At 43.8% G+C, this 17656-nt stretch overlaps 1 protein-coding gene and 1 long non-coding RNA gene across 14 annotated transcripts in view; one reads left to right on the plus strand and one right to left on the minus strand.

Annotated features, from left to right (window-relative positions):
* The window catches only part of LOC147028865 (synaptic vesicle 2-related protein-like), a 360308-nt gene that overhangs the window by 285803 nt on the left and 56849 nt on the right, over positions 1–17656 (plus strand). For all 13 annotated transcript variants that reach the window (XR_015057745.1, XR_015057743.1, XR_015057747.1 and 10 more), the window contains one exon: positions 6676–6752. Coding sequence is in view for 9 of the 13 variants with exons in the window: in XM_085879631.1 (XP_085735757.1) it covers positions 6676–6752 (77 nt within the window). In the remaining 4 variants the exon portion in view is untranslated. The remainder of the gene's footprint in view (positions 1–6675; positions 6753–17656) is intronic.
* Positions 3006–11467, minus strand: LOC147028867 (uncharacterized). The gene is made up of 3 exons (XR_015057750.1): positions 10660–11467; positions 3524–3635; positions 3006–3261 (listed from the first exon to the last, which is right to left on the minus strand). It is a non-coding gene; the product is annotated as an uncharacterized LOC147028867 (long non-coding RNA).

A 17656-nucleotide genomic window follows, 5' to 3' on the forward strand; every position in this document is an offset into this window, starting at 1 on the left:
GGAAATTTGTCAAAATCAGATCCAGAGGAGATGGAGAACCGTTGGTTGAGATCCGGGTAGGGAAGATGATCGATTGAGTCAGTCCCAATGAGTCACAGAAGTCTTTTGCTGAAGTGCCATGGCAGGTGAGAGAGGGGTACCCACACCCAGCCAACTGGCATGGTGACAGTTAAAGTCACCACATATGAGGAAGAGAGAGTTCAGATGAGAGGATAGAAGATGGTCCATGTTTTTGGATAGTTAGGTGAAAATGGAGTCATTACTGTTTGGTGGACAGTACAGTAAACATATATACATGAGGTCGGAGTGGAGGGGAAGCTGTAGCCAGATGTATTCCTCGGGGTGTTGGGGAGTGAGGGCAGTGCATGGAGAGTGAGGAATAGAGCAACTCCTCCACCAGGACGAGGCTCAGATCTGTCATACCAGAGGAGGGAGTAACCAGGAAGAGAGATGAGGGAGTCAGAGACGTCTTGAGGGAGGAAAGTTTCTGTTCAGTAGATTTTGTCTGGTTTGTCAGTGGCAACCTGTATGGAAAGATATGTCAGGTTTGAGCGAAGACCTCGGATATTTGAGGTCCACGCTGTTAATGAAGAGAGATGGGAGAAGGCTTTGCGTCCAGGGGAGGGGAAGGGAGAAGGAGGGGTGGACAAGGGAGGAGGGGGGAGGTAAGGAGAGTTGTTGAAAGAGTGTGGGGGGGGGCCGGATGAGGAGGAGAAAAGCCACGCTGGTGCTAGGTTGAGGTACAGTAGGGAGTAATAAGAGAGGTGGCAGAAGGCAGTTGAGGATTTGAGGAGGGAGAGTAATGATATGGAGGAGAGAGGGCAAGGAAAGGAGGAAGTTTTGTGGATGAGAGGGTGGGGGAAAACTTTGAGAAGAGTGAGGGGTGATTGGTGGGAGAAGGGTAAGTGGGGAGATTTGAGGGAGAAAGGTGAGGGGGGGTGGATTTTTGAGAAAGGTGAGAGTGAAGCTTGGAGGGGGAAGAGTGTGATAGTTGCTTTGAGATTGAGGGATGAGAGGGGTGAATTGGCACTGAAGTTCGAAAAAATGGATGATTGATGGAAAGCGAACATGCATCGCAAACTGGGATTTATATATTTTTAGTTCAGAAATGCGACCAAAGACATTTCTTGAGGGATGCAATGAAGGTGAATTAAGAAAATGGAGAGAAGAAACATTGTAACAGTTGGATTTTTGAGACAAGGCATGAAGGAAAGGTCGAATTGAGAGCAGTCTGTTGAAATAGAAAAAGAGTCGTGAATTATGATACAGTAATGAGAACCACACATGTGAAAGAGGAAGATGAAGTATGAGAAGAGATCGTTATTATTATTATTATTAAAAAAAATTTTTGATGGAGATTGCATAAGATTCGGTGAAGGAAAGGTTGAAGAAATGATTGTGAGTTGAATTGTGAATTTGGGTCGGTAAACGCAGATGGTGGTAACAGATCACGTGGTTACCTAAGAACCACGTGGTTATGGGAGGTGAATATTTTAAAGTGAATTTATATATATATTTTTTTTTTTAAATAAGGATTGCATAAGATTCGGATCAGGAAAGGTTGAAGTAAAATCATGGAGATGTATGGTGAATTTGGAATGGTAAATGCAGAGTGAAGCTGATGGATCAATGAAAAGTACCAGGAAGAGGGTGGAGAGACACGTGGTTTCAGGAGCTGTATAGTTAGGAAGGATACAAGGAATTTTTTTTTTGATGGATTTTTGAAGATGAGATAAGATTAGAGAATGTAAGGCTGTAGAAAAAAAAGTGAAGGTAATGGTGAGAGTGGGTCAGCTCAAATAGAAGAAAGATGGTGTGCCAGCAGGAGGAGGAGGAGGAGGAGGAAAAAGAAGAAGAAGAGTAAGAATAGGAAGAAGAAGGATCGGTACTCATGGGTATGGAGGAAGAAAGGGTTGTTTTTTTGTTTGTTTGTTTTAATTTAAGACAAGAAACGGCGTGTGTAGTTGGGAGGGATAGATGGGGGTTGGGGGGGGGCGTTGGGAAAAGTGGGGAAAATAGGAATTGATGATAATAGGGAGAGAATACAAATAAATATGATCGTCCACCTCGACGGGAAGGACAAGTAGCTTTGAAGGAGCCCGATAAGACAAGGTCGATGAAAACTCACAAAATAACATGATTTTTGAAACAAAACCGAGCTAGGAACACACAGTAAACATGACAAATAACGACCAGAAACTTAACTTTGAGAAAGTCGGCAGAGACCCCTGAGAGAAGCTGCCATTGCCTCAAACCCAGCACCGGAAGTTAATCAGGGGTCTCAGCCGATTGGGGTTCTCTTTGCCAGCGCAAATTTGCATGTGTACAAAGATGGTCGATCACTTTGGGTAAAACTGTATCAGTTTGATTATTTCACATAAGATCCAGTGCATCACAAATCGGCTTGATTTTTTTGGGGAAACGTCTTGAAGGCACAAATTGGTACATTGGTACCCTGGACCAAGCAATGAACAGAAATGGTTGAGCTGTTCTCTTGCTAAATTTGAGTTGCATCACCATGCACCCTTCCCCCTGTGTTTGATGCCCCCATCATATGCTTGACCGTAACATTGATCCAGCCCAAGATTGCAGTAATTTCAGGACATATTTCAGGGCCTCATTGTGAGTTTCACTGGTAATATCTGGCACCTCAATAAATCCCATTGATTCCTCATCGACTTGGTGGCTGTCATCAACTCACTTCAAACAAATATTGAATTTTTCTTGACAAGAAATATCAGTCGTCTCTTCGGCAATAATTCAGTACCAGCTTGCTTCTTTCACTTCAGCTCGGACTGAACATAGAATGGCAAGACCCTTTTTCTTATCAGCTCATTTACAGTCTTGCTTGGCATGTAGTTTATCTGATTGATCCAGTCACCATTCCTGGAATATCATTCTCTTTTAGTTTAATTTGCATATGAGCCCCTTTCTGTGTCTTAGCTGGTCTTCCATCGATGCTTCATTGAGCTGCACATTGATCCCAGTCCTTCCCAAAGCTTTCAGCTTAAGAACTGTGCATGACTGACTGTGTTTCATCAGTCTGATGCTTACTTTCTTCCAGTTCTGAAATCCAATATGTGTGAATGTCTTTTCTGCATTTTTGCCAAAAGAAAGAATTTGATGTTCTGCTGTTCTGTTTTTTTCTCTGTCCCATCTCTGTTTTGCTTGCTTGTTCTCTCGAGAATCACCTTGCCCTTGGTTGATGCGGCATGTTGCTTTGGCAGCATTTGCAGAGCATGTTTGCTCATCTCCAGTGGCCTATTCACACAACAAAAAAACCCCACAAAACATCATCAGTGTGCTTTGTGTTCCATGTGGAATCTTTGTTGTAGCATGATGTCTTATGTTTAACCCAAACCTATCTTCAACCAGGCCAAGCCAATTTGCCACAGGTGACCTTGTTTGGAATCTCAAACATTCAATACATGTTCACTACAATTAATTTGAAGATATTTCAGGTCACAGATACATGTAAGTTGTAAGCGCTCCACTCAGTGCTGTCTACATGATGTAGGCCTACCTCTGATGTTGACAGCACGATGACAGATGGTGCTTGCATGGTGGTGCTTGTAGCACAGCTCAGGGATGGATGTGAGAGTGACTCAAAACTAGAGCTGCTTGTTGTCACCAGGCTGAAAAAAAGTTATTATTCATGGTTGGACATGTTTTTCCAGTCGCAGTTGTTTTGATGGGGGTGTCATAAAAGATTTAGCAATAATATTTGAGGATTGGGAGGAGCAGAACATGGCAGGAGGTTTAGGAAATGTAGCTTATGATGTTGATGAGAGCATCACCAGCTCTACAAGAAATGGGTATCAAACCAGTACAAAAAAGAATTGGGTACGGAGATTGGGACATTCTGTGACAGAAAGGTTTCCCTTTGAGAAATAACATCTGGAGATGAGACAGCAACCTCAAGGGAGAACTCCATGAAATGAGAGTGTAAGCCTCGAATAGTAGTGAAACACATATATATGGTTGAGTTGTGATGGGAGGGATAGTTGTGGTATGGGTAGTGGAGTGAGTGGGAGCTGTTGGGCTTGAGGACACAGAGAGTGTGGTTGGGGTGTGGGTGAGGGTTATAACAGAATTGACAGGATGGAGTGGGTGGGAGTTGATGTGGAGGGGAGGACCATTGTGTCTGCCTTTATGGCAAGACTTTTCAGTTCCAGGTCACCAAAATCAGCAATGTGGCCACGCATATCAATGTAGGGGTGAAAAGAAAGATTATTAAAGGCTTTCAGGAAGTCTACATTTCGCCCATATTGAAATTTATTGTGAATAGGCCAAATTTACTACCCAGGAATGCGAAAGGGAACTGGAAGTGAGCATGGTGGGAGGGTGAGAAAGGGTCAGAGGAGGAGGCAAATGATGAATAAATAGCAAAGGATTTGGCATCGTTCATGTGAAGAGACAGCATGATTAGAGTCCTATCGATGAGGAATGGAAGAGAGATGCTGGTGATGACAGCAATGAGAGGATTTTTTTTCAATGAGTGGGGAGAGAGGGAAGGATAAGGTAGATGTTGGAAGGAGAAGGAAGAGTGAAAGGTAAAGACTGGGATAGACAAGAAGATTATAAACGATGACTGTTTATGATTTAAAAAATTATATTTGGTGAGGGTATAAGAGGCAGTAAAGACACTTAAGCAGAAAACTAAAACAGAGGTAGAAGAGGGGTGAATTAACTGAGCACCTGGTACATGAGCGATTTCATATTAATGATCAAAACACCAGAGAAATACAGTAATTAAAGGGCTATAACATAAAGGTTGAAGCAATTGATGTTTCCAAAGTTTAATCAGCATATCTTTAGCAAAAGAGAAGGGTGGAAAGTCGAGATAGATATCGCTAAACAAAAGGAATGAATCAGGCCTGCCGAGTAAGAAATGCGAGCAACCAAACAAAATATGACAACTACTTCAATGGCCCCATTTATTTCCACCTTGTTGGATTGACTAAGGATTGTTTTTGGAAGAAAAAAAAATCCTTAACAGCTGGCCAGGCCTAACATTTAACTGGTGATGGCAGGAATTTGAAAATTTGCTGACGTACAAGCGATAACTCGCCTACTCTTCTCAAAAGACACCATGGGATTCCAAAATTCTGCCAACAGAGGCTAGACTGGTCCCCAGCTGAACATCCATCCAAGGGATGGTGCACTATGTGATGCAATGTCCTGCCTGTAAAATGTCAACCTGCCAGTTTTTAGTGAGACCGAGGATCCAGTGCAGACAAACCAGTTGAAAGATAAGTGCGTTATCTGTGCCTGTCGTACCCAACAAACAAACCACCAACAAAAAGGGGTATAAGAAAATGTACTTAGAGTCGTTGATTTTCACGGAAAACAGAAGACATGGTTAAAATAGCCCCATGGGGGATTGATGGTTATTTCCCCAACAGGAGAGGTGAAAATGAGTGATAAGGGGGAAGGGGCCATGGCCCCCTTTCCTGAAGTGGTATGGTCATGGGGAGCACAATTTAACTTAACGGCATGGTCATTATATTTCCTGAAGAATTTGGTCTGCATCTGGCCCTCGGTTTCTTACGTGATTTTAAAATAAATTACCTGAATTTGAGGCGAAACCCCCCTTTTCAGCCTCTTATGGGGTGGGGCGGATTTGAATGGGGAGCACAACCCCATGACACCTTACTGTTCTGATGTATCACACCAAATTTGGGTCATTTCAGTCATGTAGTTTGTGAGAGAAATATATTTTAGTGAATATGAGGGATTAGGGGAGGGAGGCCAAGGCCATCTTTCCAGGGGAGATATGGCCATGGGGAGGGGGGAACAACTTAAGGTGAGGACATTGTCACGATGCTGCATGGCCAATTTGGTCTGGATCCAGTTGTCGTTTTCTGAGAAGATTTTTAAATAAAATACCAATATTTGTGGCAAACCCACTCCCCCTTCGTACTCCTTTAAATGGGTGGATCAGAATGAGGAGAATGAGATCAGAATGAGACCTCACTCTCGTGATGCATTGTACCAGATTTGGTCCGTCTGTAATGCTTCGGTAGTTATGTAGAAGATGTTTTTGTGAAAATGAAGGAGTTGGGGGGGGGGGCCTTTGGCCCCCTTTTCATAAAGAGATATGGCCATGAGGGAGCACAACTTAAGGTTAGTGCATGGTCCCGATGTCTCATTGCGAGTTTGGTCTGGATCTATTTCTGAGAAGAAGATTTTTTAAATAAAATCCTGTTCCAATATTTGGTGTAAATCCCCCCTTTCACTTGCATTATAAGGGGCACATCTGGATGGGGAGGACAAGCCTGAGACCTTGCTGCTCTGATGCATTGTACCAAATTTGGTCCATATCGGTCGGATAGTTTATGAGAAGATATTCTAGTCAAATGTTAACGGACGGATAGACAGACATACGGACGATCGGATACCGGACCCACTCTCTAAGCTTATTTCGTTGAAATAACCTAACAATAGGCAAGCAACACAGTATATGGGGCATGAACGTGGGACCATAGTGCGGTATCACAAACCAAAGGTAAGTATACCCACATGCTGAATCCATTTAAAACAAATGCTTTGCAATCCATTGTCGAGTTTGAGAAAATTGGAGCTCATTTCCTGTTTTTGCAGCTCTAGATATGGCTACACTATGTACTACTTCAATCAACAGCTGTGTCGACATTCTCTCTGTACTGTTAACAGGTTTGTGACTTCTTTTTCCTACTACGGCATGGTTCTGCTCACCACAGAGTTGATGAAAGTGGACAACAGCTGTGCAGGTAAACACACTTGTCTCTTTTGATCCATTATTTCTCTCTGATTGTCTTTTCTCTCTGCAAATGCCCTGTACATTTTAAAACTAATTATAACACTTGTATAAGGTGAGTTAATTGGCTGTGGATTGTTTCAGGTGGCCAGATTTTAATCTGTGGCCAGATTCAGGTCTGAAATTGACTTTATCTTTGTGTGCAAATGGTGGAGAAATAGGGTGAAGCATGGACGTCCCTTCTCAACTTTTAACGCTATTTGAAGTGACAACCGAATCGTGTATGCTAAAATACAGTTGAATCTTCAAAAAGTAAAATCGATGCAAAAGAAAACTTACTGGAAGTCACCCGAGTCGATGGGGTGAAGCTGGAATAGTTCCCATTCACTAGAAAAGTCAGGTCAGGTATGGGAGCATGCTCCAGAGCAGCGCGTCGCTGCGTCCACTTTCCGCTGGTACTCCAGGGGCCTCCGTCTGGCCATCCCCCAGGCAGATGTCTGGCCCATCCCCATCTCCTTGAGATGCTGATCAACCCGCTGCAACCACGAGGCACGTGCTCGGCCAATTGGCCTCCTCCACTCACGAGACTCCCTCGCCGAGAGAATCTGATGAGCAGGATCAGTGTCAGGAAAACGAGCCACATGTCCATGTAGCCGCAGCTGATGCTCACGAACTATGCAGGTATGAAATATCATTTGAGTCTCTTTCAAAAACTGCTCGTTGAACACAAAGTCCGATCAGCGATAGCCAAAGATTCTCCGAAGAGACCTGGTCCCAAAGGAATTAAGTTTCCGTCTCAGATCCTTGGTTGGAGTCCAAGTCTCACATCCACAGAGCAAGAATGGAAGCACCAAGGACTTGAAGACTCAGACTTTCGTCCTCTCGCACAGGAACCGGCAGCGCCACACCCCATTATCCAGTGAATCCATGACTCCCCAGGCCCGACCCAGACGTCTATTGACCTCTGACTCACAGCCAGCAGAGACATGAATATCACTGCCAAGGTAAGTGAATCTCTCCATGACATCAACATCCTCACCACAAACAGGCACAGACAGGACAGTAGTATCCAAGATGTCATTGAAAGCCTGGATCTTAGTTTTGACCCAGGAAACCCGTAATCCCAGCGGCTCCGACTCCTCATTCAGCTTTACAAGAAAGGTAATTTGGCATTTCCCACAAAATATCGTGGTTTCGACTTTGCACAAATCACAGCCAAAATCTACAACAAAATGTTGCTCAATTGCATTCGACCAACGATTGACCCACTGCTCCGCTTCAATCAAAATGGCTTCAGACGAAGCTGATCTACAGCTGGGCAGATTCTTGCACTGCAAAGGCTGGTTGAAGAAGTAAGAAACAGTAAGCTGGATAGGGAACTTGTGCTGTTGTTTGTTGACTTTATGAAAGCATTTGACTCGATAGACAGACGCGCTATATTCAAAATACTTCGTTCCTATGGTGTACCGCCCAAGATAACAAGCACGATCAAGGAGATGTACAATCACACTTCAGCTGTTGTCCTCGCAGCTGATGGGCCAACAAGGGTATTTGACATGACTGTGGGAGTGCTGCAAGGTGACACTCTTGCGCCTTTCTTATTCAGCATGGTGCTCAATTATGTGATGCGTACCGCATTGACGGAAGAAGACGGTGTCACACTGCAATGCCCCATGAGTGGAAGACACCCTGCTCAGAAACTACTCAACGATACTGATTACATCGCTGTTGCTGCTGATTCACTTCAATATGCATGGGGCATCCTATCAAGAATCAAAGAAACAGCCAGCAAAGTCGGTCTTCTTATTAATGCCTCAATAACAAAGTACATTACATGCACAGAGACCAAACGAACAGTGAACTCTTAGGGCAGCAAGTGGTGAAGTGCTGGAGACATTTCATGACTTCAAATACCTTGGTTCATATACTAACACTGCCTGAGAAGGTATGGCATGCCCTGCTGCAACGAAGCACTGAATTCCAGCTATTTAAAGCTACAGTTGAATAAATCTTACTGTATGGGTGTGAGTCGTGGATGCTGACCAGCATGACATGCAAAATAGATGGCAACTACACCAAGCTCCTCTGCAAAATACTTAACATATAATGGCAAGACCATGTCACAAACATTGAACTATATAGTAATCTGCCAAAAATTTCTGATGTTGTTCAGAAGAGACTTTTGATATTAGTGGGTCATGTTCTCCGGCATGAAGAATAAGTGGCAAACAATGTCCTGCTTTGGAAACAAACAGAAAGGGGAGTTGGTCGGCCGAACTTAACGTTGATTAGTATTGTCTGCAGCAACACTGGGCTGCAGGCAGATGAACTGAAATCCACCGCAGCTGACAGAGCTGTTTGGGCAAATTTGACAGTGACTTTGTTCTTTTTCACTGTTTTCTTTTGGTGTCACACTTGTGATTTACACGTTTACTCTTGATTTTGTTTTCCTTTTTTTTTTTCTTAATGTTACCATCCTTTGTGTAATGTACAAGATATGTACAAATATACTTCATTAAACCCATGAGAGTGTGACGAAAATGGCTTCTTCTTTTTTTGTATACATTGTTGAGGCTCGAATAAGAGCAAACACACAGAACATATAACAAGGGGAGCAGGAAACAACAGGGAAGGGAGAGGGAAGCACAAAACAGTGGGAACAGTGAATTTAGGAGATCTGTGGAAGGGAGAGGGATGGGGCGGAGTACATGGGGTATAGTCCGTGAGCTAGACAAAAATTCAGTATCAAATTTGGGGCAAAGAGAGACCTTACTTTTTTGGTGAGAAATAACCTATATTTCACGAAAATGTTTGCTGGCCCATCATCCATGTTCGTTTTTAGGCGTTATCCGCTAGGGGGCGCTCTTTGAGGGTCAAACTAACCGATTTTTTTTCTTTGCAGGTTTGCGAAGTAAAATGTATATATTATCTTACTGTCAAGATCAATTTGTGTTTTGATGACAATAATATGGTGTAATTACGTTATATATGTAATTTATTTAATGATAATGAACTACTTTTTCAATCTTAAAACGCGTTTTTCTCCAATATCTTTAAAATCAACGAGACCGACTTTGCAGAAGTTCGACTGGAGCCCATACTAGTCGGCATTTTCTCGATTTGCAAACTAAAATGGGAAGAGGCAAGTCTGTGCCAAATGAAAGTGCCGTTGATTGCAGTCAGCATAGAAAATGTTACGCCTACATCACAATATTGTTGCGAATTCGCACCTGCCGGCGTGCGGATGGCCACGTAACTCGGATCGCGGCACGTCGCCCATCGGATGGACAATTCAGTCGTGACCCTCTCGGACCAATGCCGGGAGCTAGTCACGGGTGGGGGTTTAACCTCACCACGATCGTGCCAATTGCCCACCCGCGCAGGAGAGAGTCGCTCGCCAAATTCGATCTACCTAAGTACCTGCGCGAATGGTCGACCGGGCGATCGCACCATGCCACAGGCCGACTCCGGACACGAACCGCTTAAGCGGTCTGTTCCGTGCTACAGTGATAACCGAGTGTTGTTATTGTCGGCCTCGACGGTTCCGATTAATTATCGGGCATATTAAGCCCACTACGAACCCTTTACGTGAAGCAGGATGGAGGGTCAATAAAGAAAAGACGAAGCGAAACGGGAAAACAGTTCACACAATGCACATTTATTACGCGACACACGGAAAGCACACATATACAGCCAAACAGTAAAAATGCACATATAGCAGTTAAAACAAAAGAAACAATGACGCAGAGTTACTACCGAATACGCGTACACATGGCAACACTTATACAGTTCTACTTTACAGACGGCGCCAACAACATTCATTCGAAAGCAAAAGAAAAGGCCACCCTCATAGACAAGGGGGCCTTTATGGTGTGGGACTTGGCAGACCGAACGAGTCCCACGAGATCGTTGCAGGTTACCTGCACCCTCGCGGCGCGATGGTGGGCGAGCTCTCTCCGGCGCTCCTTGTACGAACGTGCAGGTCCGCGCGCACATCTGGCAGAGTGGCGCCTCCACTCCGCGTCCCCTCCGTGACGTCCGGACTCTCCACCGACTGCAAGCTCCAATGAGCGGGTCGCTCTTCGGACCGCTTCTCCAAGACCCAGACGGGCAGAAGACCATGAACCGCCAACTACCACTGATACTCTCACCGACCGCCCTGACCTGACCTCTTCTGACCTGACTTCCTCCTCAGCGGCGCCTCCGTGCGCCCTTTTATTTCCCTGGCAACCCGCCCCTCCCTTCGCAGCACGCGGGGGGGGGGGGGGAACATTCCACTCGAGAAATCGGGGTGGGAGTTGAGTTCCAACCGTCATTCTTGTTTACCAGGGAAATCGGGGTGGGAGTTGAGTTCCAACCATCATTCTTGTTTACCAGGGAAATCGGGGTGGGAGTTGAGTTCCAACCGTCATTTTTGTTTACCAGGGAAATTGGGGTGGGAGTTGCGTTCCAACCGTCATTCTTGTTTACCCGGGAAATCGGGGTGGGAGTTGCGTTCCAACCGTCATTCTTGTTTACCAGGGAAATTGGGGTGGGAGTTGCGTTCCAACCGTCATTCTTGTTTACCAGGGAAATCGGGGTGGGAGTTGTTGTTGTTCCCCTTTGGTGTTCGTGGAGATGTTGACGGTTGCTGGCGGAGTGGTGAGGATGGTGTGGTTGTTGAGAGGCAGATGTGGTTGTGGTTGTTGTGAAGCAGAGTTGTGGTTGGTGGTTGTTGTGTGATGGCGGTTGAGACGTGGTTGGTTCAAAATAAAGATAGAACAGAAAAACGCCTAACTCAAAGCGTCGCAGTCCGAATGAATCATATAAATCCACTAGACAACGGATTTGGGGCAAACTACACATGTACTTAGAGTTATCTCACCTCCGGGCCCTGAATGGTGGTTTGCGAATTTCCACAGCCGTAACAATATGTTAAAGCATACTGCCGCTGTCCAATATTATTATTATGATTTATTGACCACCATCACATACAGAGTGTAAAGCATGAAAGTATGCACATCTTAGATATATAGTAGTCGTCCATTAATTTAAACTGAATTTAGTAGTGTTCATGGAGCGGTATGCTATAAGTCAAGATGGAAAATTTTACTTTTGTTAAGAATCAATAGTTGTAAATCTGTTTAAGAACTTTGTGGCAAAATTTTGTAACGGAAGACGGATCGCTGTTCATTATAGTTGTAACGGAAGAACTATCATGGACTGCATGATTAGTAGGGAGATTTTCGGCTCGAATAACTTCAAATGATTTTATGAACGAGATTCTTTCTGTAGAGCACAAGGTCCAGTCTAATTGCGAGATCCATATCTTACGTTGTCGAAATGTCATCCCGCCATCACAGTGAAGATTGTTATTATTAAAGTCGTTTATAGGCTGAACGTTCAGCTCTTTGGACAAATCGAAAATAATTTGACCGTGTTGGTTTGATCTAGTATCTGGGTTTCTTGTGTAATCACCGTTTTTGCGAGTTAAAACGTTCGAGGTTTGGTATTCGTGCATTAAGGTCGCCCATAATAAATACCCTTTCTTCGTTAATGCATTTTTCATGTATGGCAGCAAAAACATTGAGTGAAAGTATGGGGAATCCGACGGGGGATGTAAGAGGCCCCAAATATATGATTCGGAACGCACGACAGACTAAACCAGACTTGATCTCTCTCTTTTTTGACACTGTAGACTTGTGGCCATAAGTAATTAGCCACAAGTACCCCGAAAATAAAATGTTCACTACTATGTTTCATTGGTAATTACATACAACATAGTGGGAGGCAATGATAACAGCTGTCTGATTCTGAACTTTGCACTTATTCTTCCCCACTGTCAGATTCTTCCTCTGAAGTATAGCCATCGGTAAGGTTGTCCTCTATGTCGTCTGTCATATTGGTACAGTCTTGGTACATATTGGTACGTCAAACTGTGCATCCCATCTAGTGACATTAGTTGGTTGATGTTAAAGATCCTCACGGTGTTCTTCGCGAAGAGTAGGGCGAGCTATCTCTGGGACCGTGGCAAAATTCCTGCCTGAACTACTGCTGTAAAGGCAATGGCAAACAACCCAGTATAACCCTTGCTAAGGAAGCTGCTTTGTGGCACCCACCCTCTGTGACAGAGTACGAGTTTTCTCACAAAGGAGAACAAACCATATAAATTTTATTAATAACAGTAGCCCACACTGCAAGTTTTTGAACAAATATTTGCAGTACAAAGCGGACATTTAATGAAAGAAAAACTTGCATTTGGCAATGCGACCTAAAAATAACGTTTCATAATTAATTGACTTTATAGAGGTCCAAAATAAGCTTAAATTTACTTATCGGTGGACTCGATGACGTAGTTCGTTAAGAGTTAGAGCTTCCGCTCAGAAGGATAGACCACAGACATAAAGAGAGAGGAAAGGGAAAAGAGGATGGAGTGGAGAGTGGGGGAGAGAGAGAGGAAGTGCGGAGAGGGGTGGGTGAGGGAGTTGAGGGGGGAATGAACAGGAGTGAGAGAGGAGGGGGATAGGGAGGAGTGGAGTTGGGGGGGGGGGTGAAGAAGTTTCCTTCTGTATCCATCCTGTCCACCTCATTCCTCTCCACTGTGTTATTGGTCCAAGTCTCCCTCAATGTTGTCCATCAACTCTGCTGTTGATGTTCCATCCCCCCTTTCTTTGCTGTTCCTTTTGTTTTGTTGCATCCTGATCCATTCAGTGTTGTAACTCTTCCACGAACCTTGATTCTGGATACAAAAAGAACTGTCATAGGTTAGCAGCCATTATGCAGGCTTGATGGGCAGATTATGCAGGCCAAATTTTATTTCGTAAGCAGGATAATTTGCCCTCTTTCTCAGACAAACTGAACCTCCACCACACAATGTTGCACCACCATTTTGTGGTGGGTGGCATAAGTAGCTCAGAGCTTTGGCTCTGAGTGAAACAGAGTGCAACACAATTGGCCTTTTTAAACTCCATAAAATAATTTAAATTGAAAGATTAACTTTAACTTTTCCCATCACTGAGGACAGATCAATACTCAGAGGGTTAAAATAAGTTGTGCCATACTTACTGCATTTATCACTGTCAGGATCGACTGTGTGGAGAGTTCCTCATCTTCCTGCCACTCACTCTGTACTTTTCCATTTTATATGTGCTTCTATTTGTCTCTTTCCCCTTCATTTATTGTAGTCATGTGCCCTCGGTACCATAGCTTGGTGTATGGCTTTGCGACACCTTGCGTTCCTTCCGTGCGCCAGGTGGTCACATAACGAATAGTGCAGCCCATCGTCGTGCCACACTGACGCTGCACATCAAGGTAATAGAACCTGGCGGCCGAGCGTGCTGGCGCCAGTCAGCATCAGAGCTGGAGTCGAGAGCGTGGAGGTGCAGTACTCTGCTATCCTTTCATCTACAGAAGATGGTAGTTTAGTAGATCAAGATGTGTTGTCAGTTTGAAATGCCTTCAATGACTGGATTCTCCAGTCCGAGACTTGCACTTACTGAAGCAGTAATTGCACGTGCAGTTGTCACAATGTGGTTGTTGGAGGGCTACTTCTTTTCTCAGAACTGGCTTCTCTACAAGTTGTATCATCCGGTTGGTGTCATGATCCTTGATATCTTAAAGGAATTGGTGACACCACTTTCCCATCCACTGGCCAGTTATTCCGAATCCTCTGCGTTTATGTCAAATCTCTTCATGCCGTGCTTGCATGAGTCTTTGAATCGTAGCTTGGGGAATCTAACATTTATTGTTCCTTCTGATAATTCCCCATGGAGCATGTCCTTGGATATGCATCCATCTTCCATTCTGCTGAGGTATCCTGGCCACCGTAGTCATCTCTGCTTCAGTATGACTGTCATGCTTGGTATATTTGCCTTCTCAAGGACTGATGCATTTGTAACTTTGTCTTGCCACTTCTTGCCAAGGATGTGGCATAAACAGTATATGTGGAAGCTGTTTAATCTCTCCTCTTGATGAGAGTATGGTGTCCATACTTCACTTCCATACAGAAGGATGCTCAGTGTCCAGGCCTTGTAAACAAACATTTTTGACTTTGTGGTGAGGTTTTGATTATTCCAAGTTCTCCCAGTCAATCTGCTGAAAGTATTCACAGCCTTTCCTGTGCATATGCATAGCTCTTCTTTTAGCGAGAGATTGCTGGTCACTATGGATCCTTGGGAGGTGAATTTCTTGACTGTCTTAAGAGGACATCCATCCAGAAAGATTGAAGGTCCGTTGGCGTAGTCCCTGTCATAGTATCACTGTATTTTTAATACTGATAGTGAGAGCAAATGCCTGGCAAGGGCAATCCATAAATTATTGGAGTATTTCTTTGTTGGGTCACACAAGCATCATCAGCAAATCAAAACTCCTCGATGAGCACACATCTAACTTTGGTCTTTGCCTTGAGTCATAACAGGTTGTGAAGCCTTCCACCTAATCTCATGTGCAAGTACACTCCATCTTCCATGTCTTCAAATGCACAACTCAGTTGTGAGAAGAAGATGCGAAAGACTGTAAGGGCAAGCACACATCCTTGTTTCATCCTGCTCTTCATTTCGAATTCATCAGAAGTAAATCCGTCAAACTGGACTGTTGCTTTCATCTTATCATGGACAGATTGCAACAGGCTCACTAATGTTGGTGGGCATCCAATATTCTCCAGCACTGTGAACAATCCTGCTCTGCTCACTGTATCAAACACTTGTGTTAGATCCACAAACACTATGAATAGTGGTCTATTCTGTTCCTGGTGCTTTTCTTGAAGTTAACGCATTGAGAATATCATTGAGAATCTCATGTCTGAACACACATTGAGATTCTGGATAGACACAACTTGCCAGTTGTTGTAGGCATGTCCAAATCACTCTTGTGAATGCCTTTCTTGTGATACTTAGAAAAGAGATACCTCTGTAGTTGTTGCAGTTGCCCTTGTTCTTATAAAATGTTATGATGTTGGTTAGCTTGCCGTGGTGGCACCTTGTTAAGCTTGTCTCTGGTGTGTGCTCTCCCTCCATCCCCTCAGTGGTGTTTTGCCTTTAACTCAAGCAGTTACCATCAGCTTTGTTCTTATTTTGTCATTAACTGTATTGCCTTTTTGTCCTCAAACCCATTATAAATTAAAGTCTCCTTCTTCGGAGTCATGGTAGCACCTTGTCCTGTTTGTCTCCAGTGTATGCTCCGCTTCCATCCCATCCCTCACCTCAACCGGCAGTACTGCAGACTGTTGAGGGTGGTGAGATACATGCCCATCTTCAGGGTTTTCCTTCCCTTTGGTGTATGTACGTTGTTTGTGGTGCCGGACCCAGCGCGTCCTCCAACGACCACAAACAAAGTTTTGAGCTTCACGAGTCCAGACGAACATACAGGTCAACTACCACTCAAATAGGATCTTTGTCAGTTGGTGTCTGTGACTTCTGATGCGTTACAATGACCACGTCAACAGCATAACGTTTTTGAAACTTGTATTTCAAACAAACAGATGCAAAGTCAAATGAGGAAGTTCATTGTTGCATGCCATGTTCAACTCCAATTCCAGCGAGGAGTTGTTTCTGTCGCCCAGTGTCCCAGTCATGTCAGCACAACTCACGCATGTTCACCTCGTCCTTGGGGACTGTCAATTCTTCGATTCCCGTCGCGGTGTCCTCTCATACGATGGCCCGTCCACAAGGCTGATTTAAAGAACTCAAAGGAATTATCTCCGGATCCACAATCTGAATGAGTTTTAATCAACCTGATTACGATCGGGTCCACATGTTAGCAACAGCTTTAGACATTAACACCTTGTTCACTCATCGTAGGTAAATCGAGCATGGGGACGATGGAAACTCACAGCTCGTCACAAATCACTCCACTCTCGCAGGTTTATATAGTAACACAGAATAATCCCGTGTCTTATAGCAAATGCAATTCTTGTCTATGTCGCAAGTTTCGTCTGAGAACGTTCCAGCATCTTCATTAATCTTACCAGGCAGTTTACAGTACAATACTGCCATCTAGTCAAAGTTCTCTCATTAAATCAAGCAGTTGTGTGCCGAATGAAACTTAAAACATGGAACCATCAATTTTAATCATTCATTTATATGCATTTGCGGATATTTAAATTTACAACAAATAGATTTTAACTGACACAGACTCGGCCTGAGATGAGACAGAATGTCTAAATTTGTGTGTGCATCAAAACCCGTCCTATATTTGTCTCCATATTACCCTCATGTACCCACTGTCTACTGGACTTGTCCTCACCAAGAAGGTCGAGAAAATAATGTACAGCCTTGACCCTGATTCAGCGATGGCATCAGTGCACATATTCTCAAATTCTGCTTTGCCGTTCTTGCCCCCTCACTTCCCAACTCGCTGTCAGTCTGTCTTTCTTTGGCCACCTCCCTTTTGCAAGGAAGTCAGCAAACATCACTCTCACCCACAAGAAGGGTAAACAAAACAAAAAAAATGACCATACAAATTATATACCAGTGAGCTTGTTTACAATTGCAAAGCAAAGTCATGGAATCCATCATTTGCTTCTGATGTGATCTTTCATGTTTTCAAACAACCTCTCAGACTATCAGTTTGGATTCCATCCTGGTCATCCAACTTTGTTAAGGCTTCTGCTCCTTTCTCAGCATGGTTAGAGGCCCTCAATCTCAAACAAGATGTTAGGACCATCTCCTTAGACATATATTGGGCATTCGACACAGTTTGTCATACAACTTTGGTTGCCAAGCTCTCAGCTTAGACAAGCTCACTGTCTTACAGTGCTCCCATCTCTCTGCTTGGAAGACAGCAGCTGGATATATATATATATATATATATATATATATATATATATATATATGTATATATATATGTATGTATATATATATATATATTGTTACGGTTCTACGAACGGTACGCATACAACATACAGGTGTCCCAAGTCACTTATGCTGTGAATAATATATA

This window comes from Eptatretus burgeri, chromosome 4 (genome assembly GCF_056783735.1).
Source record: "Eptatretus burgeri isolate ZD-2024b chromosome 4, Ebu_testis_v1, whole genome shotgun sequence".
Taxonomy (NCBI): domain Eukaryota; kingdom Metazoa; phylum Chordata; class Myxini; order Myxiniformes; family Myxinidae; genus Eptatretus; species Eptatretus burgeri.